The sequence below is a fragment of the Poromitra crassiceps genome (assembly GCF_964638095.1).
Source record: "Poromitra crassiceps genome assembly, chromosome: 2".
Taxonomy (NCBI): Eukaryota; Metazoa; Chordata; class Actinopteri; order Beryciformes; family Melamphaidae; genus Poromitra; species Poromitra crassiceps.
Genome location: NC_139624.1, coordinates 59,787,770 through 59,811,611, shown reverse-complemented (window position 1 = coordinate 59,811,611; position 23,842 = coordinate 59,787,770). Strand labels below are relative to the sequence as shown.

Here is a 23,842-nt window from a genome sequence, read left to right as displayed (position 1 = left end):
GCAGCGGGCTGACACGGCCACAATTAGGGCTTTGCGCGGCGCTATTCCAGCGCAAAACGGGCGCTAATGCAAAATTACCGCCGTTGCGAAGATAGGGCCCTTAGTGTTTGGAGGAGTGTTGACCCTTCATTTGGCTAACCCAAGCCATCAATTATAGAGAATCTCACAGCAAAAAGCCCAAATTACCCACCAGCACGAACCTACCTTTCTCTTCAAAATGGCCGAGGTTCCTGTGGTGTTCCAGCACAGCCTTCATGCCTTCTGATGGGGAAAAGGATTGTAAACAGTCATCTAGGACTGATGGAGCGCCTCCGAGCCAAGCGGCCATCTAAGAAGAGAAAAGTTACTATCCGTTATTTCCCTGGCATCCATTCATAATGTGCTGGTATTTTGATTTTATATTGCCTTATGAAGACCCGCATTGAGTTTGGTTTTTATTGTTTTTCTCCAAAGTGCTTGGTAAAGTACTGTGGCGAGCAAGGGAGGGATTGAGACTCGTGAGGAGACAGAGAGAGGCGGGAGCGCCCCGTTGGGACACTGGGGTGCACCTGGGCCTAGTTAACCCTCTTCTATATCTGTCTCTGTTTCACAGGTGCAGACAGATGAGGCCCTGGACTGAGCCTGTGTGCAGAAGCCCACACACCAAACCGCTTGAAATGGCTTTTCAGTTGTATGCACTGCTGCACTCAATCCTGCTGAGGCATCAACTATGTTGTATTTGGCTTCTTTTGGTGCCAAAATAAAAGCCACACACACAACAAGATGCTAGATCTTGTGTCCTAAAAACTGTTGACTCCATACTCTCTTCTCTATCATCATGCGTTCATGCAGGTGGGCGCCGCCCGTCACCCCTCCTGCTCTGCTCTCCTATCCGTCTCCAAACTCATGTTTGATCACATGAACTCTTCCTCAGTGGGTAAACAATCGCCGTAATCGTTGTTATACAGTATTTGGGTTCCTCACAGAAGGAAATATGACGCATCATGCGCAAGAACAGAAGGGAGCTGTCCACATGGTGCAGGGAGGCACGCTCCAGTCAGTGCTCCAGATGGCTTGCAGGTGCTTAATAGGCTACTGAGAGGAAATTAATGAATAGGCATTATAATTGGAATGTCACTATATTATGGACTAGAAGGGCGATGTCCTGGAATATTGATTTTTATTATGTTATTTGTTGTGAAAATCTGGTAAATGGAGCGGAGCACAGTAGGCCTACTATGCGTGCGTAATGCGTAGTGCGTAATGCGTAATGATCTCGTTCTGCTCAGCATGGCCATGTTAGAAACAGAGTAGATATTAGTATGAAGAGTTAAGTTAATCGAATTAATTGCAGCTCAATCTGTCTAGAAAACATGTGGACTCTTGTTTATTGATCATTATTTTGCAGTTAAGACTCAATAATTTTGGCGCATTGAACCAGATGACAGATAACAACCAACATGATAGCATAAAACAACTACGGTTTTATTTTTGCATGATTTGAGCAATATACCTGCGTGTGCCACTTGTAATAATACAAACTACCGGTACATCTCAAGGAGGGCAAACATAGGCTATTAACTTAAGCCTATAAAGGCATCCAAAATTACTTTGGTCCCACAAAATTTAAATCCTGGTGCAATGGGTGTGTTGTTGTGAATCAGTCTACCCGAATAGATCTTCTTACTGACATATTCTACCAATTATGCTGTTCGTTGTTTAGCATAACTTTGTAGACGGACCTCTGGGGGCGGCTGGGGCATTTTTGTCCAGGGGACTACCAAAAGTAGGGCTGGGTGATATGGTTGAAATCAATATGATAATCATAAGGAAATCATAAGAAAATGAGCCAATATTGATGGCTAAGACCAACATCACAACAGTGTAATTCTGATAATTTAAAATGAGATAGGCCTATTCCTTGCTAAATCTTGCTTCAAACGTAAAAAAAAAAAATATATACTGTATATATATATATTGCCGGTCGCCGACGAAGGTCCCTTCCCCCGAAGTCTCACTCCTAACTTTTGGTGAAACTTGGCAGCTCTGATATTATTGTTGTTGTTGCCAAGCTGCAGTTCAAACAAACATGGCACCTGTGAGATGTCTGGAACTGGCAGCAGCTCCTCCAGTCTTGATATGAACTCCCACACCAGCATCTCCAGTGCTGTGTCATACTTTGATCCAAAGTGTACAGGAAAGATCTCCTGCCAATGAGAAACAGATATAGACAGAGTGGGAGAGAAAGAGAGGGAGAAAGAGAGAGATCATTATGCTGCATGTATTGAAAGTGAGAGGCAAACTTGGTTGAATGGTGGAAACAATCTAAAACTGTCTCTTCGCTACAAGGGTTGCCGGTTTGCGCCCCCGTGTTACCTCCGGCTTGGTCAGTCGTCCATACAGGCACCATTGGCTGTGTCTGCGGGTGGGAAGCCGGATTAGGGGTATGTGTCCTGGTCGCTGCACTACGATACGAAATACTTTATTAATCCCCCAGGGGGGAAACTGAGTGCCACCATACTGTACATGCAAGACAAACAGACAATGGTAAGCAGTAAAGACGGTCGGTCGGGGCGCCTGTTCGTGGCGGAAGGGAACTGGTGGGAATAGCGTGATCCTCCCACGTGCTACGTCCTGCCGGGCAAGCTCCCCGCTGTCAGGTGAAAAGAAGCGGCTGGCAACTGCGCATGTGTCGGAGGAAGCATGGTGCTAGTCTACGGCCCTCCCCAGATCGGCAGAGGGGGTGGAGTAGCGACCGGGGCAGCAGTGGGAAATTGACCAAGTACAATTGGGGAGAAAAATGGGGGGAAGGGGGGGCAGAAAAGAAAGTCTCTTCTATAGCTTTTTCTTGACATTTTGTGCAAAGCTCTTAGGTCAATAAATGTTCCATGGTGCGAAAAAGACAAAGATTTGGGGCCCTATCTTCGCAAACGTGGTAATTTAGCGTTTGCGCTCGTTTAACACCGCGTGCAATGCAAATTGGGGGCGTACACAAGCACATGCCTGTTATAATTGTACTGGACATACTGTAGGCGTGCCACATGCCAAACCAGGCGTTTTAGCGCAAAAATGTGGGGATAGATGGCATTATCCTATCGTCAGCAGCACACAATTACTTAGCGCTAAGAGTAGGGGTGCACCGATCGATCGGCACGCAATCTGTATCGACCGATTTTGACCTCAAATATGTGATCTGCTGCTGCAGATATTTCTTTATTGTCACCGATTGCATAGCCGATCATGCTGCACGTGAGAAACATGAGGCAGCCCATTTTCATGTCTTCAATGTCTATCGTTTAACTTTCATATTGTGCTCTAACGTTTATATCATTGTGTTGCAAAGCACACGCTTTGCTTTCGTCAGTGTACTCACCTCCACACACCACACCAGACTGTCAACACACCCCTTGCGTCTTTGAATCACACACATCAGCTGGTGATTAGAGCAGACTCAGCAGAGAGAAATCTCCAGTCCTCCCGCCTACCGAGGCATTTGCATGCTGTTAAGTCCGTGTTTGATCCATATTTGCGTGTATCCTCCTAACGTTAATAGCTCCGGTTAGCGTTAGCCGCTTTAGCTTAATCGATAAAATAGTTTACTTGGGTCGAAGTTATTTTTCTTGTGTAACAGGGAAATCCCGGAAAATGGAGTATTTTTGTTGAGTGAACTGAACTGAAGATTTTTGTTCTTTTATAAACTGAACTGAGGGAACTGGACTGAAGTACTAGCCATTTAGTTCAACACAGTCTTGTGCTCCAATTATCTCACACACAAAAAATCATGTTGGCGGTTTCCTTTAGCCTACACAGTATAAAATATTGATGTAGAAAAAAGAAAATGTGCTGCACTTTCAATTTGATGCATGAAATGTAGGCCTATATGTAAAATGGACACTGTTCTATAATAGACTGCTATAGCTGCTTACAAAATAAATAAATAAATAAATATATATATATATATATATCGGTGATCGGTAATCGGTAATCGGTGATCGGTGATCGGTCGATGATCGGTTGGGCAGATATTTCTCATAGGTGATCGGCAATCGGTGGCAAAAAACGTGATCGGTGCACCCCTAGCTAAGAGCTTTTAAAAGCACTGCTTATGCGCTAAAGACCCCACTGTGCTTGAGCGCACCATAATCTCCGTGCTGCGCAGCGCAGTGCAAAGTAAAATTCCTTTTGGATATGTCATTACGCACACAGCCTTGCCATGCCAGGACATCAAATTCTGCTGTTAAAATTGGGTATTAGCAGATAATTCAGTGAGGCAATCAACTATAACTCACTGAGAAACTTTTATCACATCGCAAAGAGGGAAATTAATTGAGAAAACTTGTTGGACAATGGACATAGGCTATTCACCTTCACCTATCCCATAACCCGGAGGATCGTTGGCACCACAGATGATCTGTCAATAAGCTCTCTCCATCTCTCTCTGTCGTCGGCACGAGTGAGTCCACTCTATTACGCATGGAGAGAATTACAGCATAGTCCTTGCCTCGCACACACACAGCGATTGCGAGACGGGAATCTGATTGGTTTGTTTGATGTAACGCCCAGGCATTGCCTGGCCTGGCCACACCTGTGAATAATTCTGGTGCTTAAGACCGCCCAAATCCCGTTTGCGCTGGCATTTTGGGGGCGCAGATGATTTGGCACGGCTCTAATTTGCACCTGCGGCAGGTGCCGTGAACGTTTCCGCATCCCCACCGAGAATTGCATCCCCACCATATTTCGGGGCTGTTTTAGCTTATAAAACAGGGAGGTCACGTCTACCCAGACAATTATATCACTTTTAAACAGGTACATTTCTGTATAAATCATTACAATATACTCCCGTGAGGTGGGGATGCGTTTAGCTGCTGCCAGGCGGGGGTGCAAAACTCGGCATAACATCTGGACACTTGCGCAAGGCGGTCTGCTAAGGAACGCAAACAGGTGCGCAAGCGCAAATAGGGGATATCGCCTGTACCAAGATAGGGCCCTTGGACTTTTGAATTTAGGATGGGTTGTGGCCTGTGGGCAGTTTTATCAGCACCCAACTACATGAGATTAACATTTAGAATAAGCTACATTGTTTTTATATACACACTAATGTTCTGTTAATACGTATGATATTGAAGTATTCCGTTTATGAAGCGGTACATGTCAACCAGTGTTTCCCACAGGATTTTGAGAATTTGTGGTGGGGGACCGCAGACCCCCCAGGGGGGTCCGGGGGCATGCCCCCCCGCGAGATTTTTTTAAACATTTTAAAGTAAAATGCATGAATTTGGTGTACTTTGAGAAAGCTTAAGAGCAAAATTAAAAGGCTAGATCTATGAAGAACATGTCATCATTACTGTGCTGTGGGTTTACAATGACAAACTAAATTCCTCCCTATAGGTCAGGGATACTCAACTTGCTTTGCCACTTTCGTGAAATGATAGAAGGCGAGGGGCCAGTTAATAAACAAACAATATACATTTTTCTGTAGCGGATTGTAGGTTTTTGGGGTGTCAGCCGGAGTTTAGGCTGACAGTGTTGTGCACACCGGATAGTTAGTTAGGTTAAGTTAGTTAGGTTAAGTACATACATAAGTGCCTGGGTAGCGAGCAGATGGCGGTATTTGACAATTTAGCAGCTAAATCATAGATTATTGAAAGATATTCCATATTCCAGACTGAAATGCTATAACAGAAGTATTGGCCAGAATGACATGAACATTTATTGGACACTTATTCAGCAGATATCTTGCATGTTGCGTTCAGGTGCACTGTAAAAAAAAAAAAAAAAAACATCTGGTCAACATCTTATTGTGGCGGTCAAAATATTATTGTGGCGGCCCGCCACAAATTCCTTTATGTATGGGAAACACTGTGTCAACAACACAGTCTGTTGAAAATAACCTGGCTAAACCCAGTTGTAAGAAACCTGTCGGAATATACTGATGTTGCATGTCAAGCCAATACCTGACCCAACCTGTTGGGTTTTGTGGTCTGTGTAAGGTTTGTTTCCATCGTAGTATTCTGAATATTCTGTTAGCTTGTACAGGGACATGTTCAATCAGAATATGAAGATAATGAAGCCGATCCTGAATAAGAACTTGATGGAAATATGAAATGCTCCAATGTTTCTCCCAGACATTTGTCTTGGTGGGGTGGATTTAGATCATGTAACTATTAGATACATTGCAAACAAGCAAAAAATAAAATCCTGTAGGGCGACTCACATTTCCCATTCAGTAGTGGAGGGTGTGTGTGTGTGTTGGGGTGATATATATGGACTGGGTGTAATCTCACCTGGAAGAAGTGTTCTCTCTCAGATGGGTTTTCTAGTAAAGTATGGACCAGCTCTACAAAGTTAACCTCAGATTCCTCCACCTGATTGATGGTTACCTGAAATACAAGACATGTACAAACACATGTACACATATGTACCCCCCCCCCCCCCCCCCCCCCGACACACACACACACACACACACACACACACACACACACACACACACACACACACACACACACACACACACACACACACACACACACACACACACACACACACACACACACACACACCACAACAAGCCAATGGAAAACATGGTCAAAACATATGTACTACTCACAGTACTCTCTAGGCACTTTGGACTAGATGGGATTTCATATATTGCTGGACACAACATCTGAACCAAAATTATCCAACTCTGTTTCAACAGTTTTGAATGGCCCGATGGTCACGAGACTCACTCACATAAATAAACTTTGAATTCTGGGAAGAAACATACAGTAGTACTGGGTCTTACTTACATGGTGGTCCTTGGCAGTGCTGATGGGAGCCTTGATTCGGTCCAGATGAGGTTGAATGGTCTGCAGATCGACTGGGTGCTCGCCACCACACAGCTCCAGAACTAACTGCTTTCACAAAACACAAATGACATCATCAGTGATGTCACAATGCTGATGATGTCCCTGATGACATTATCAGTGATGTCACAATGCACAATAGAGAACCGCAGGAATGAGTCTGGAAGTATACTTCCCGGTTCGTCAGGCAAAAAGTGAATGGCGTTTAGAATGGGGATTTCACTTAAATGCATGGTTAACAAAAGTTTATGGGAATGCAAATGTGGGTTCAGCATGATCATCTTCACAAATGTGAATAACTTCTAAGCCTTTTGAAGCGTATTTGTGAAGATTATCATGCTGAACCCAAATTTGCGGGCCCATAAACTTTTGTTAACCACAGACCTTATTTTATGCATTTAAGTGAAATTTCCATTCTAAAACCCCATAGACTTTTCCACTGAACGAAAATGGTGGCGATTTCTGGATAAGCCTACAAAAAGTCATCCCTGCGGTACTCAGACATCACTGATGACATCATCAGTTGGACAAAAATTTAAACAGATAGATAGATAGATAGATAGATAGATAGATAGATAGATAGATAGATAGATAGATAGATAGATAGATAGATAGATAGATAGGATCCCCCATTAGCAACTATTCTTCCTGGGGTCCACAATGACATCACATTACTTTAAGAAACTTTGCTCTTGGTCAAGATTCACATAGGCCTTGCTTATGAACTTGCTGGTTTGATATTGGATTACAGTATAGTGGAGCATTTTTTTCTTCTTACTTTACTCTCTCTTCTAATATAATGTATTTTGTACATTGATGGCGTTTGACTGCAACTAACCCAAAGAGATTACAGGTTTGTCCCAAAGCTTTACAGCTTTACAGAAGAACAAATGACATAAAACAAGAGAAAACACATATGGCAAATTGTTAGAAACAAGGCAAGAGCTTGTGAGTGTGTGCGCTGTGCATGTGCGTTAGTGAATATGAGAGCAATGGGGTTACACCAGGGTCGTCCAAGCCATAAGTTATGAGCTGCACTGTCTATGGTTGCATCACAAAATTGCATGCTCTCTTTCGTGTCGAGATAATCTCGCTCCACTACATTTTAAATATAGGTATGGGATTATCCTTGATCAGCAGCAGCTGACATGAATTATACTCCTGCATAAATTGTTATCCTGCCAGCTGGAGTGAGGGAGTCGAGGGCTCTAGCATTTCCTCACAAACATTCAGCCGCAGATGGAAAAAGCCAAGAGTAGTGGTTTGAAATGACCAAGAGAGGGCGCAGTCTCAATCATCCCATTCCCTGAATGTGGCTGTCAAGTGTGGGTTGGCAACGCCCTCCCCTGCAGCTACAAGGCAGGGGACAGAGTGTTAATCCATGCGGGTTTCTCGTCGCCGGAGTGTTGGCAATTTGTCCACGCGCATAGTTGGAAAATAACTCTTCTGGCAGCCGCTCCTGTCCTCTCCTGCTGCAGCAGGCAGGAGTCCCCTTTCCTTCAAGACGGAGGGCATCATGGGCATGTGCAGAAAGAACACAGCCAGAGAGTAATCAGTTTCATCGTTTACATCAGGGATACTCAACTTGCTTTGCCCGGGGGCAACTTTCATGAAATGATAGAAGGCCAGGGGCCAGTTAATAAACAATCAATATACATTTTTCAGTAGCGGATTGTAGGTTTTTGGGGTGTCAGCTGGAGTTTAGTCTGACAATGTTGTGCACACCGGATAGTTAGTTAGGTTAAGTACATACATAAGTGCCTGGGTAGCGAGCAGATGGCGGTATTTGACAATTTAGCAGCTAAATCATAGATTATTGAAAGATATTCCATATTCCAGACTGAAATGCTATAACAGAAGTGGAGTATTGGCCAGAATGACATGAACACACACAGGAGCTACCACCTCCCCTCTGACACCAGCTCATGACTCGGGCAGCTCAGGCATTGGAGATAGAAAGTTGCTTTGATGAAGCACAGCACACTTTTCTTCTATGCTTTTTCTAACTTCTGGAAGACAAGCCACGCTTAGGCTTTGCTTGTCCCAGTTCTGTTGGGGACCAGGGTAACCGAGAGTTTGTGCAGATTGTGCCCCTGGCTCTTCTGAACATGCGCCCAGTGCTCCATGCCCCTTCGGTGCATGAGGACAGGTGCTGCTTATTGCCTGCTCCCCACCCTAAGGTCTGGTCAGTGACCCACACCGGTCAGTCTATTGAACTGCGCCCTGTGACCTTTCCACCATCCTCAGGAGGATGGTAAAGCAGGGCTGAGTGGGCATCTCCATCGGACACGTGCCCACAGGGTGACGGACTCTGTCCATTACAGGCCTAGCTGCCTTCGGCAACCAGTCTCCAAGGCCGGGCTCTCTCATTGGGTTGTGGATACAATCCAACAGGCGTGGGGGTTGTCAGAGCGGGAACTATTTTCCTAGCTCCTGGAAGACAAGCCACCCTTAGGCCTTGCTTGTCCCAGTTTCATTTGGAGGCCAGAGTGATCTGGAGATTGTGCCTCCGCTTCTTGGAGTCGAGGGCTTCCACAGGGCACATTGAGCCTCGGCTCTTCTGGACACGCGCCCAGGGCGGTGCTGCCTCCCGAGTCTTGGATCTCGCCTGCAGAGAAATCTGTAAGCACACAAGCTGTGCCTAGCTCTCCGTCTGTGGGAGGAGCCAGCCGCTTGACATAGGTCAATGTATGTATGTGTGTGTGATTGTGTGTGTGTGTGTGTGTGTGTGTGTGTGTGTGTGTGTGTGTATGAGCTGCATGCCCCTTTGGCGCATAGGACTGCTGCTGCTTATTGCTGAGTGATGCTGGGGGGGTGCTGTGCCCGAAAACTGCATTCCACCATAAGACCTGCATGGTTCTTCATGACACACAATGTAATACATTTTGAATATGGAATATGCATTATAAGAATATTCTTAGCTACACAGTATATTGACTGGAATGTCCTAGAGCAGAAAGAAACCATACAGTATGAATCTTTAAAGCAGACCTGGGCATTATGTGGCCCGGGGACCGGATACGGCCCTCATGATGGTCCTGTCTGGCCCAGGATCGGTCTAAGACAAACCACACCATTTACTTATGAAGCTAGAAAAATCTAATAGGATGACCTAAATTGGCTTTTTATTTTGAAACACTTGTGTCATGAGCATGCTTCTTCCTGAATAAATGCACAGTATGTTTTCTATAATTTAATCAAGTGATAAAATTAGAGGTTGTGGCATGACAAAGAAAGAAAATTGCCCCCCGGTGACAATCTGGGTTTCTCATGTGGCCCCCAGGAAAAGTAATTGCCCACACCTGTTTTTAAGGAAACGTGGGCAGAGGGAGCAATGTTACTGACCCTGGCCCGGAGTCCAAGGGTGAGCTGTGCCCTCTGACTGTAACTCATCAGCTCTGGAACCAGCTCCGTCACCATGGTAACAAACTCCTCCAGCATCCCATAGTGATCCACGAGTCCTTGCTGCACAACTTGCCACATTGCAGCTGAAAAAAGCTGCAAGGGTGGGGCCAAAAGGCGAAGATAAGAAACTGGAAGATCATTACCTGTGAGAGTGGAGAGAGAGGAAGTAAAGTTAAAACAGGCGTAGAATCACAAATGATTGCACATTTTCTACTTAGCAATTAAAACAATGCAGAGTCTCTTATCCAGAGTGACTTACTACAACAGCAACTGCAACAGTCAGTGTGTCATGCATCCTAGCAAGAACCAGGGATAACAACTCAAGGCTGGGGTTCCTTTACTATTTATAGTTGGGTTGCATCAAGTCAAAATGACATTTTCTTAAAATGTTGTTGCAATGGAGAGTTGTACTGGTAGTCAGCCTACATGTTCTGTTTCAGCTCTTTTCCCAGGTCAGCTAAGGAAAAACGTTAAATAGATTATGAATGTGATTAACTGGACTGGTTTGACAAAATATTGAGTTACTGGCAGGAGGGGGCGAGGACAGGAACCCCATTTTCACTGGTTCTCATTACTAGCATCAGCTCCAGTAGTAGCTACTACTGGAGCTGATGACTGTTTCTGATTTCAAAGTTTATAGATAGCCTAGATGAGTCACTAGCTACAAAACTGGTCGTTTTTTGTTTGTTTGATGGTTTGGGCACAATGGATGATTTCTTTTTTTACTTGCAGTGTGTGTGTGTGTGTGGGGGGGGGGGGGGGGGGGGGGCAGTGGTGAATGATAACACTTAATTCCATTCTGTCTGAAAAGTGTCAGCCTGCCTGGTCCAGTTTTTCTATTGATTGGCCTGAATTTCATTGGGTGCAAGAGGAAAAAATGATCCAAAGAGGACTTCAAAAGGTGAGAGAGCCAGTGTGGGTGGTCATTGTCTTTAAGGGAATTTTAATTAATGACACAAAATAACATTGCTGATGTTCTGTTATCTTCTGTTGATGAAGCTACATCTCTTAATTATACTGTACTTTGAAGAGGTTCATCAACCCAGCACTTTATATCTTACAAAGAGCACATGATGCAAAATGGTCAACATGATTTGATGGTGGCAAGGTGCCTGGTGAAATTATGGCTTGATACTTGGCACTTGCCCTCACACTGACAGCATCCACCATGACCTTACCTGCCGTAGGATGTAGTAGTAGGCAGCCTGCCTAACTATTAATCTCTGACCATTTCTATTGGGGAAAAATACCTATTGTAATCTTCAGGTATATTTTAAAAGCACTCTACAAATATCACAGATAAGCCCCTACACTACAGGATGATATTACCATAGACATGGAAATGTACAATTAGGTACGATCCATCACTAGTCTTAACTCACTGGAGTACCAGACACACATAAGTCCTCATATAAATATGATAGGAATAGTGATATCATATAAGCGATAATAAACATAGTAGGCTATAAGGTAATTGTAAACTCATTCAGTACACAGACACTGTAAGCATTATTAAGGTGATTTTCAGTTAGGGTTCTCAAAATCCACGCACCTCTGTCACTTTCAATTCCGCGTTTTATTTCCATTTAGGAAAATCCGAGGGGAAGAGATCTGTTCCCGTGGGTTGCTCCGATCAAAAACAACACACGATATATTTGCTATTTCCTATATAAAAACACAATATCAACAACCCACAAACATGCAATATTAAACATGCAAGCGAAATTTCGCAAGAAGCCCTGGCAGGCCAGTGAGAAAGAGGGTCTTCTTTTTATTCTTGTTGCTGGAGGAGAGAGAGAACAAAGGGGTTCTGGTCTCATCCGCCTCAGTCCAGATCACGGGAAGCCCTCTTTCCTGGTTGGCTGACGAAGACCGGATCAACCAGCCTGCGAGCCAGCCTTCACGCCGCTAGATGGAGCCAGCCGGTGGCTTTCCAGCCACCCACACTGTGCAATGTGCACACTCCACACCACCATGGTCCACACACCATCCACACACCATGATCCACACACCGAGCAGGCGTTTTCCCCACACTTCCCATCCACAGAGGGAAACTGGAGTTTTCAAAGTCTGAGACTGTGGGCCTCGATCTCCTCAGACAATGCTTGGAAAAAGGTGCCCCCGCCCATAGATTATCCCATAGACACTCAACAAGTGTGCCAAGATAACCTGATAGCCTACATGGGCGGAGTTATTTTTTTGTAAAAAAAAAAAAAAAAAAAAAAATGCTCACCATTGTAAATCTCCATCTCTGTCTGGCTGAATATGATCATATAATTTATATCCACTTTGGCAAGAATCACAGGTATCTCTTTGCTAAAGCTGTGACAGGGGGGCCTCTGACAGGGCCTTGCTGCAGCCGCCCCCTCCCTCTGGAATGCCCTCCCCAGTCACATCTGACAGGCCAAAACTCATTGTCTTTCATACTCATTATGTCATCTTTTGACCTATAATATTTCTCTCTCCCCCTCTCTCTCATATATTTTAATATTTTCTCTCTTTATTCAAGTTGTTTTTATCCTGTAGGCTATTTCTAAAGTGTCTTTGAGCACGGTCAAAAGCAACAGTGAACAGTGAAGCACTATATACATTACATTACATTACTAAACATATATACAATAATGAGTATTAATGTTCTGTAATTCTACTCATATTCTAATATTTCTTATATTTCCATTCTTATAGGCTACTTATTAAACAATAATTAGAGAGAGACCATGATGATGCCAGCCTTAAAATGAGGTAGGCTATTCCTCTAAATCTGGCTTCAAACGGGTAAAATTTCAAATGTAAAACGCCCCCAAAAAAAAATCTGAAGCGTGCCGGCAAATGTGTGTCTCCTGCACGACGGAGTTTTAGGGCCATGCATGATGAAAAATAAAAATTACAGGAGGATTTTTTTTTTGTTTCCCAATTATTATTATTTTCATTTTGAGAAAAAAGTCAAAATTTCGTGAATAAAGTCGAAATTTCGTGAATAAAGTCGAAATTTAAGCACCCAGACAGAAGGGGGAAAAAATCCGAGGAGCAAGTTTTTTTTTTCAAGAATAAAGTCCAAATGTTGAGATTAAAGTCAAAATTTCGTGAATAAAGTCGAAATTTCGTGAATAAAGTCGAAATTTAAGCACCAGACAGAAGAGAGAAAAAAATCCGAGGAGCTTTTTTTTTTTTTTCAAGAATAGGCTAAAGTCGAAATGTTGAGATTAAAGTTGAAATTTCGACTTTAATCACGAAATTTTCAACATTTTGACTTTTTTCTCAAAATGATTTTTTTTTTAAACAAACAAAAATCCTCTTGTAATTTTTATTTTTCATCATGCATGGCCCTAAAACTCCGTCATACTCCTGAGAAGTGGCCCCCCAGAGCTAAAAGTCAAACTCCGCCTATGATCATGAGGGGGCACCTTTTTCCAAGCTTTGTTTGAGGGGAGGCCTGCACTCTCAGACTTTGAAAACCCCTGGCCTGCCCTGAACTACAGTAGCCGACTAGATTCTGATCATTCTGATCCACACTCCATACCAGGTGGTGGCGGTAATGCACAAATTCGTTGTCAACCGCCAAGTTAATCTTGTGTATCCGGTTTATTTCAGCAGTCGACAGAAAAACAACATGGCCCCGATCGAAGAGAAACTGGCTAAGGAGGTTCGCAAGTATGTTTATTTGTATGACCCCGCCGCAAGTTATAAAGATCGTGGGGTGTCAATGAGAACTTGGAGGGAAATATCAAAGGCCATCGGGCTAGACACCGCCGAGTGCATAACGAAATGGAAAAACATGCGCGACAAATTTGTCCGGGTGAGGAGGAGACTCCTGCAGGAGAAGAGAAGCGGGGATGGAGCAGTGAAGAGAATACCTGCCTCCTATCATTTCCTCTCCTGGCTGTCTCCCTACATTAAACATCGAGACACGGATTTAAGTTGCAACGACAAGGAGGTAATTACAATTTGCAAGCTTTCCGACTCCGCTGGTTGCAAAATAAGTCAGATTGTATGGAAGTCGATTGAAAAATGACCCTGAATTTATTACCTCGGAGCACTTTCTTCCTCACGAGTTTATGGTCTCAATCGCTAGTTTCAAGTCATCTTCCATACAGCATGATGTTCGTTTTATAAATGTTGGTCCCGTTTCGAGTGGAATAGATGATAAAGTTTAAGCGTCAGATTATGTTTTGGGTAGGGTGACCAGATCCCAACTAGCCAAATGTGGGACAAAGAGTATGTTTGTGTGGGACAATGTGGGACGCGTTACCAATGCATCAATGTAGTCTAAAATGTTGATATAAATGTCTCTAACTTAAAAAAAATAAACGTTTCTATTCTGCCCTTAGCTCATAACATCTCTATACTTTGCCCTCAGGTTGATTCAGTAGCACATAATATAGACTATGGAAATAACAACTTAACAAATGTATTTTATTTAAATGCAACTTTACGTTCCATAAACACAGTAAGCATGAAGCTTAAGTTTCACAGTGCTTCTACACACCTGACCTGACTAAACTGTGTAGCCTACAATAAAACAGAACAGTCAAGGCTTAGAACTGTTCTTTCAAGTAGTACTTAAAGTGCTTTCAAAAGGGTTTGTCCTGCCTGTACTTTCTCAAACAACAGACAGCTTGTTAGCTTACTGCCACAGTCTTCTGACCTGTATGAGTGGCAGTGTTGCACCGTGTGGTAAACGGTAGTTATTTCAGCTGCTGTTACCTTATCTGTGTTGGAATCCTGTTTGGGTTTCAGTATGAACGTATCCATAGACTGGAAAGCCTCCTTTTGAGCAACACGTTTCTTGTGAGTCTTGCATTGTTTGTGTCGTTTCACATCGTATTCACCTCCGTGTGCAACTGAAAAATCACTTCGGCAAACGTCGCAAAACACTCTCTGAGAATCGCCTTGCACTGGTTTCACCCATGGGTAAATAGTGGTCCAGTCCTTATTGTAGCTGCATCTCCTTTTCTTGGCTGTAGTCGCAGTTTCTTCCCTTTCTTCTTTCTTCCTTCCTCTCTTTCCATGTTTCATATTCCGCGCGCAGCGTCAAATCGACTCGCTGTTCTTTTCCGTGTTGTGGTGGTGTGTGGGCGTACCCTAACCGGTTGCCTGCATTATTTTGATTTGATCCCAGGACCTCGTGTACCCGCTCCAGTTTGATTGACATGTGACATCAGACATAGCCCGCCCCGTCATGACAGCTTTCTCTCCCTGCTTTCTCCACAGACCACACACAGCCTTCATAAGCCAGACTTTAGAAACGCGCATTTGAAAACTGGAGCCAGACGATCAAAATGCGGGACAACGTCTCAATTTGCGGGACGCTTGAAAAATCTTGAAAATGCTGTGCAGTCCCGCACAATGCGGGACATCTGGTCACCCTAGTTTTGGGGCGTGATTTCTGTGATTGCGTCACAGCTGCTGCTGGCCATGAGTGCCCAGCGTAATTTTCGTGGTGCCCCCCTCGTCCCAAGAAAAACTCACAAATGCAACCGTATGTATATATATATATATATAGGCTATATATATATATATATATATATATATATATATATATATATATATATATATATATATATATATATAGTATATATATAGTAGCGAATCGGTGTTACACGTATTGTGGGGTTTCCGTGTGCTCACCTAGGAACTGATATGTGTGGGTGTGTTCCTAGGGGGAAGGGGGTATATGGGACCAGCGGCCGCGTGCTGGATGTCAGTCTAACCATGAGAGGGGGTTGGAGTGGTTGCATGAAGAGCTAGCAGCGAAGCTAGCTGCTAGGAGCTATATTGTGAAGCCAAGAATAAAAGCCTGTACCAACTTCAAGTCTCCGGTTCCTTGTAACGAATACCCGATCCGTTACATTGGTGTCTAGGAGTGGGATCGATAACCCTCTGCGACGGCCGACAAGGGAGAGGGTGAGAGGAGGAACGGCAAAAGAGACTGTGTGCGGTGCGGCTTTTGTCTCAAGACCTAGCGCTAGTAAGTTAGCTACCAGGGGTGCTAACTGCTAACTGCTAGCTGCTAAGACCACGTGTGATGGTGCGCGAGGAAGAATGGCCATCGGTGAACGGGAGAAAAGAGGAGCTGACGACGGGGATCAGCTCGGTGCTGGCGGGCATGGAAGCCTGTTTGTTGAGAGAGGTCAGATGGCTGGCGGAGGCGATTCCTGCCTGGGCAGTGAAGCTGTGGATGGCGCTGCGGGAAGTCGGGCAGCGTGTGGACAAGTTGAGCACAGAGGGAGCGCAGTGTGGAGAACGGCCGGAGGAGCCACAAAAGAGACTGTGTTGGACATGTGGAGAGCCGGGCCACGTGGCGAGGTGGTGCCGAAGCGGTCCCGGGAGACGGACCGGGTATGCGGAGCAAAGGTACTGGGGACAGCAGGGAGCCTGCTGGGCATGCGGTGGATTGGGGCATATAGCCAGAGAGTGTCGAGAAGCTGTCGGGGACTGGAAGACAGCGGGAGAAGAGAGACGTGCAGGCGGCGGACAGGTGAGACTTTGTTGGACGTGCCGGTCGCCTGAACATTTAGCTAGAGACTGCACTAAGAGTGCGAACGCTGGAAGAGACACACAGCCGGGGGAGCAGCCGGAGCAACAGGCAGAGGAGCAGCGGAGTAGCGGAGCAGTGGAGCAGCCTGAGCTACAAGCAGCGGAGCAACGGGGCAGTGCAGAGCCGGTTGTTCTGGGCAGGAGAGTGACGTTTGAGCCGGCCCAGGCTAGCTGCTCTGCATACCAGCCAGTAGTGGCGGAGATCATCATCAGTGACGAGACAATCAGGATAATGGGGATTGTGTTGAACAGCCAGAAGGAAGGGAGAGACATCACCTGCAATGCTGTTACAGTCGGGGGAGCGGCGCTCGTGTCCCCGGGTGAGCGAGAGGGGTCAACGCCGGAGGAGACGGCCCAACCAAGCCGCTACACACCCCCCACGGCTGCACTGCAGGAAGCCGAGGTGGAGATCGACGCCGATGGTGTTTGCCCTGCTGTCCTCAACACGCCGCCCCCTGGGGGAGCGGGACGGGAGGACGAGCGAGTGCAAGAGCTGGACGACGACGACAGGGTCATCTGGGATGTCGACGTGTATTAGTGGAAACGCAGGCAGGCGGAGGACGCTGACATCGGTCCGGTGCTCGCGTGGGTGGCGAACGGACGCCGGCCCCCTGTGGAGGAGATCCACAAGTGTTCCGGTGCCACGAAGGGACTGTGGAACATGTTTTCGGACCTGCGTCTAGATGAGGGGATTTTGAAGAGAAAGGGGCACGGAAGCGCGGGGTTCCAGTGGCTTGTACCTAGTTGCCTGCGGAAATTGGCACAGGGTGGTGCACGTGGACCCTGGATCCAGTCACTTTGGGACTGAAGAGACACTAAGCCGCATCCATAGAGTTTACTACTGGGGAAAACAAAAGGAGGACGTGCGGCGATACTGCAGGGAGTGTGAGGGCTGTGGGGCACCGAGGGGGGGCCGTGCTGAGTTACACTGCAGAGGACTAACCCCACTGGGGGTTGAGCGGGACTAGTGTGCTTCAGGTGGGACAGAAGCTGTAAAAGGGGGGATGGAAATGGGGTTTAAATGAAAAATTAAGAAGTTGCTGGGAAAAGAAAAGTTAAGGAAAATGTGGGGGCTTGTGTTTAATTGAAATGTGTGTAAAGAAAAGAGGGAAAACGTAACGGGCCATTGTGTTGAATTTAAATGAATGTGTGAAAAAGAAGGAAATAATGAAAAACTAGACATTATGGATTGCCTAATGGGAAACTAGACATTATGGGGGTACCTAATGGAAAACTAGACATTACGGAGTACCTGATGCAAACTGGACATTATGGCGGGGGTGTTGGAAAAAAAGAAGGGACTAATTGTGGGGAATTGAAATCTTGTGGGGTTTGTGGGAATTAGATTTTGATGTGGTGATGGGAAAAATGTTGTGTTGGGTGTGTTTTGGTACAGGGGGATATGTGTGGGTTGTGCATGTCGCGTGGAAGCGACATTAAAGTTGGGTGGGGGAAATGTAGCGAATCGGTGTTACACGTATTGTGGGGTTTCCGTGTGCTTACCTAGGAACTGATATGTGTGGGTGTGTTCCTAGGGGGAAGGGGGTATATGGGACCAGCGGCCGCGTGCCGGATGTCAGTCTAACCATGAGAGGGGGTTGGAGTGGTTGCATGAAGAGCTAGCAGCGAAGCTAGCTGCTAGGAGCTATATTGTGAAGCCAAGAATAAAAGCCTGTACCAACTTCAAGTCTCCGGTTCCTTGTAACGAATACCCGATCCGTTACAATATATATACAGATCCTTTCCAAAAAAATTGAATATCATGGAAATACCATGGATAACCGTGGGCTTCAGCGGATTGTCAAGCAAAGATGATACATTTTTTTGGCGGAGATTCAGAGGGAGTGGACTGAGGCTGGAGTCAGTCATAACTGAGAAGTAACTGCTGATTTTCTTCACACTATTCTAATTTCTTGAAATACTGTTTTTGGGGGTTTTCTGGAGCTGTAGGCCAAAATGATGAAAAATGAAACAAATAAAGGCTAGAAATATTTCACTTTGTGTGTAATGAATCTATAATCTATGAAAGTTTCACTTTTTGAAAGGAATTATGGAAAAAAACAACTGTTCCAGGATATAATTTTTTGGAAAGGATCTGTATATATATATAGCTAGGGATAGGAAGGTCGTAGTGAGTCGGGGTGTGTAGGGGGAGTGGCAGTGGTTGAGGGTGTGTGGGTGGTTTTGGGGTAGGGGTTGAAAATGACTAGCCACGTTTTTGAGGTACTCTCAAACATTGCCTAAAGCGCTATAAAGCAGAATGGCCACACCACTGTGCTGTGGGCTTCAAGGTATTGTAATAATCCGCTCCCAGGATCATTAAGGAACGAGCAGAAGAGGCGATACTTTGTGCTTGTATGAATCCTGATATAGCCTCAACGCGAGACTCAGTCATTCTTCTTTCAGAGTCTCGGATGCGCGGTCCCTATAGCCACGATGTGGGTGCCCTGGCACTCTCAAATAGTGCGTACTTTCCAAAACCGAGCACTTTTTCACATGCCGGAGCCGATGCTCAAAATTGTAAACTGCACTACACCCTCCCAACCACTGAGCCACGAACTGATACATCCGGCGCTGTGGAGCACCTACAAAATTCGGCACTGGCACGTGAAAAAGGGCTCTGGATTGGAAACAACGCACTATTTGGGAGTGCCAGGGCACCCAGATCATGGATAACAACATTGTCTCGGAGGTGCGTACAGTTTTATTGTGATTGATAGTGTGTATATCGCGTGCAGCCATTTAGCCGGCGTTGCAGTGGCTATAGGGACCGCGCATCCGAAACTCTGAAGGAAGAAGGACTGATGAGTCTCGCGTTGAGGCTAGAATCCTGACAGACACGGATGGAGACTGCTCACTTGGAGGAGGCATACAACCGTGATGCTTTTTAAGTTTTGGTCAGAGTGAAATGTTACATGTTACATGTGTTACATGTGTTACATGTAGGGCTGGGACGGATCACGGATAATCCGTGACCCGTACGGATCAGCCCCCACGGTTCGGCACACGGTTCGGAACGTCGTGGTCCGCGGACCCCCCCCACCCCCCCCCGGTTTGTTTAATTTAACGTTTAACGTTGGTGTATGAGAACGCCTGCAGCGCAGCCAGACACAGACAGGCATCATCATGGCATGCACAAGTGAGCTTCCTCATCCCTTCGCTGTAAAGTCTCTCTGAAGGCTATGGCTAGTGGCTACTAAAGACAGCGTCACACAAACTTATTTCAACACCTCTGAAAAAGCACAGGAATGCGAGCAGCATGTTGCGCGCTGCACAAGATAGCGAGAGCCACAACACGCACACACACACACGCGCACACGTTTCACGAACACATATCACCGGACGGTGAAATGTTTCCTTGGACACATAACAACAAAACAACACGTGGGGCCACCGAGTAGCATAACGTAGCATCAACGTTATGTTTCCAGACTCACCCGGTCTGGTCTGTACCCGTGTCATGTGACTACGTTAGCACGCAACAGCCAGGAAGTTAGGCGCAGTGCCACCTAAAACAGGAAGTTGGGTTGTTTTGCCTTCAGAGTAAAAGCATAAATTGTGCCATGAGAAAAAAATATTTTTTGAGCTGTGCAGGGCAACAAATGGTTAGAGAAGTATAATAGTATTAAAAATTCAAATCGAAAATCTAATTTTGAGAGAAAAAATCTGATATAGCCTATATATATATTTTTTGCTGATCCGAAAAATCCGTGATCCGTGGCTCAAAATCTGTCACGCGATCCGATCCGTGGGTTTTCTGATCCGTCCCAGCCCTAGTTACATGTATGGCAACCATTTTAGGGCATCCTCGTCATTCAGAGGTTTGGCTGTCATTCCTCAGTCTAAGCGTTGTCAGTTGTCATGTCTCCTAGTAAACCATGTCGAGTGTGCTCTGAAACACCTTCAGTCCTCACACGAAAACGCTGTCATTCTTCCTGCATTACTGTTTCACTCCTCACACGTCAGTCATTGCACAATACGGCGTCACTCGTCAGTCATCACTCGTCAGTCATCACTCGTCAGTCATCGGGGAGTAACATTACGGCGGCTGCGATAAATGAAACCCTGCTTGGCCACCTGCCCAAGGAAATGTCCCGGTGTAGCCAGGCCTGGCGGAGCTGTTGATAGCTAGGGGGATGTTGATGGATTGATTCATAGTTTGCTTGTTATGTCCAAGTCACGTTTTTCATCAATGGTCAAATTCATTTTGACAATCCGTTGCTCATTGATATAATTGTTTTACAACTGCCAAATTTAGGGGCACTTTACACGAGGACGGTTTCCTATGGAAACGGGGAATTATTTTATCGTTAGTGCCTCCCGTTAAGACGGCGACGGCAAATTCGCGCTTAGGAAACGACACATTTTGAAACCACCCTCTAGAGTGGAATTGTTGGTGACGCTTCCCGCTGAGCGCTCCATGTAATCGGTTAGAAACGATAGTCTTCTCAGAAACTCTGACGTGCCTGCACACGCAACACACGCTTGGCAACATTGCTACACTGCGGCCGACTTCAGTTACATGTTCATAGCGTTACTGCTGCTGCGAGGAGCCGATGGCTGTACCCGGTCGGCATTTAACGTTAAGCAAGCACATCGACAGTGTTTTCTCACTGCAGCCTACACAGTAGACATTGTGTCAGCACAGCCAGCGCTCCCGATCCTCGCTGCTCGTTAAAGATTTCCAAATAGGCTTATTCTGATAAACTGGTCACATCTATGTAACGTTCTCACCCGAAGAATATTACAACTTTAAAACAGTTTGGTTTTTTTTAGCTTGAAAACAGCTTTTTGGCAAGTCTAAAAATTACTACGGTAGCCGTAATCTACTTCCGTGTCTAAAACCCAGAAAGAAGATTACGAAATGACGTCATGCAGAAGCGTCCGTGGAGTGACGAGCAATGCCCCGTTGACCATCACAATGCCACCTAGCGACCTGGCATGTACATTACGGCGTTTTAAAAATTCAACAGCGCTCATGTAAACGGGGAGAAGGTGTGAAGGAAAAGGTGTGAAGGAAACGCTATTGTGTCGTTTCTTCCAGAGACTGTCCTCGTGTAAAGGGCCCCTAAGTAGCCAAAGTAGAGATAGCCTGCTGTGTCTGTTTCTGTTATGCATGACTACTACTAGTGCAGTGCTGCCGCCGGTTGCCGTGGACACCTTGGTCTCTAGTGATTGGTTAGGGAAGACTGAAGCCCGCCCCCTCATAGAAATCCTCTGAAGTGACTGCAATCTCAGACTAGAAGAGGAAATGAGTTTCCGAATTGACGATGCAGTCTGAATAGCAGGCTAAGCATGTTACGTAATGTCTATGGAAAATAAAATGGTGGATGAAATCCCTTGGTTTGTATGCCTAACTCAGAAGACGGCGTGACTTTCACACTCTATAATGATTCTAGCTTAGTTGTGGGTACTCTACAGGATCTGTGCTTGTTGTTCTTGTAGCAGTATATTTCAATTTAGAATAGTTTGGATTTGCCTGTGTCACATAATGCTACTATCATTATCTTTGTTGTGAGTATTGAACGGTCACCCAGTTTGTTACTGTAGGCTAGGATTAGAATATCTATACCTATTTTTGTACTGCTCTAGAAAAGTTTGTGTTTCTTGGCCTTCAGTTCAGGGCTTTGAGTAAATCTAAAGCTTAAACAGTGTGTTTGAATCCTGACACAGTATTGTCTTTGTTTATCTTTAAAAGGTCAACATCGAAGTGGACTCACCTCTCACTTCAAGTGGTGTGTGTGAGGTGTGGGAGAGAGGTAAGAATAAAGCGTAATACTCATAACAAACTGTGAGAGGCAGCAATACGCCATCAAGTGTCTAGCCCACTGGTTCTTAAATGGGGGTCCGGGGACCCCCAGGGGTCCTTGAGGGGGTTCCAGGGGGTCCCCAGGCCAAAAGGGGGGTCATTTATTTTAGCTAATTCCATTAAGTAACACAATGACTATTTTGGTCATGGGTTTTATACACTTTCTGTAATAAAACATCTAAAAGCATCAATCTTATTATCATATGGGGGACCGTGGGACAAAATCCTATCAAATGGGGGTCCGTGGTCTAATCTTTGTCAGTTTAGGGGTCCTTCATTTGAAAAAATTTGAGAACCACTGGTCTAGCCTGCAGGAAAGCCACAAAAAGAACTGGAAGTGCTTTATGTGGCTGAAACAGGGAATATAATGATCCAAATCTTTGTCTAAACCTTTTTTAAATTTGCCTGCAAGGCAAAATTAACATTTAATACAAATTCATATTGTCAAGGAATTCATAAATGTGTACCTAACAAAGTTTCTATTGAGTATATATAACTTTACATATACGACCATGTTTTTTTCTTATTTTTTTCTCTAAACTAATAGACGTGGAGCAGATCGAAGTGAGACTAGCTGAGGAGGTTCGCAAATATGTCCATTTGTACGATCCCATGGCCCCAAATTATTTAGAGCCTGCCTTGTCAGTGGCATCTTGGCAAGAAATATCCAATACCATCGGGCTGGATGCCTACGAATGTCGCCGGAAATGGAAAAACCTGCGGGACAAGTTTGTCCGGGTGAGGAAGAAACTGCAGCAGGAGAAGACAAACGGGGATGGAGCAGTGAAGAGGATACCTGCTATCTATGATTTCCTCTCATGGCTGTCTCCTCACATTAAACATCGATTGACTGAGTCAAATTGCGACGACAAGGAGGTAATTATAGCAAGCTTTAAAAATAAATAAATAAATAAAATATTTACTGAGCTTGAGTCTGACCGTCCAAGCTTCCATTGTTTACCTGTCTTTTCGTTATAGACCTCTTCCACATTTGTAGGGGGAGTTGGAGCAGCACAAGACCTTCGGAGGCCTATACAACCAAAAGCCCCTGCATCAGGGCAAGAGTCAACATCTGCTCAACAGGTAAGCTAATGATAATTCTAGCTTTGTTGGATGCAAACCATGTTATCTAACCCAAGAAATCCACGGACTGAGTTTTAGAGTACTTTGTCATTCTTGTCAGAGTAATGGCTCATTTCCACCACATTTTACAGCCCTGCACAGCTCGTCACCACTCGGCTCTACTTGTTTCAACCCGATGGACGTT

General features: G+C 45.2%; 2 protein-coding genes across 3 annotated transcripts in view; one reads left to right on the top strand and one right to left on the bottom strand.

The window, feature by feature from the left end:
- Nucleotides 1–10,307, bottom strand: part of LOC310800012 (uncharacterized protein) — a gene marked incomplete at its 5' end in the record, with an annotated part of 31,607 nt that extends 21,300 nt beyond the window's left edge. Inside the window, 5 exons of the mRNA XM_083662611.1 lie at nucleotides 205–328; nucleotides 2,076–2,186; nucleotides 6,264–6,359; nucleotides 6,768–6,872; nucleotides 10,170–10,307. Of these exons, the coding sequence (XP_083518737.1) occupies nucleotides 205–328; nucleotides 2,076–2,186; nucleotides 6,264–6,359; nucleotides 6,768–6,872; nucleotides 10,170–10,307 (574 nt within the window). The remainder of the gene's footprint in view (nucleotides 1–204; nucleotides 329–2,075; nucleotides 2,187–6,263; nucleotides 6,360–6,767; nucleotides 6,873–10,169) is intronic.
- A 3,570-nt stretch (nucleotides 10,308–13,877) lies between these two features.
- LOC310772260 (uncharacterized protein) overlaps nucleotides 13,878–23,842 on the top strand; it is a 56,772-nt gene continuing 46,807 nt past the window's right edge. For both annotated transcript variants that reach the window (XM_083632018.1, XM_083632017.1), the window contains exons 1-4: nucleotides 13,878–14,163; nucleotides 22,465–22,525; nucleotides 23,123–23,451; nucleotides 23,554–23,658. In XM_083632018.1, coding sequence (XP_083488144.1) covers nucleotides 13,933–14,163; nucleotides 22,465–22,525; nucleotides 23,123–23,451; nucleotides 23,554–23,658 — 726 coding nt within the window. In that variant the 5' untranslated portion in view covers nucleotides 13,878–13,932. The remainder of the gene's footprint in view (nucleotides 14,164–22,464; nucleotides 22,526–23,122; nucleotides 23,452–23,553; nucleotides 23,659–23,842) is intronic.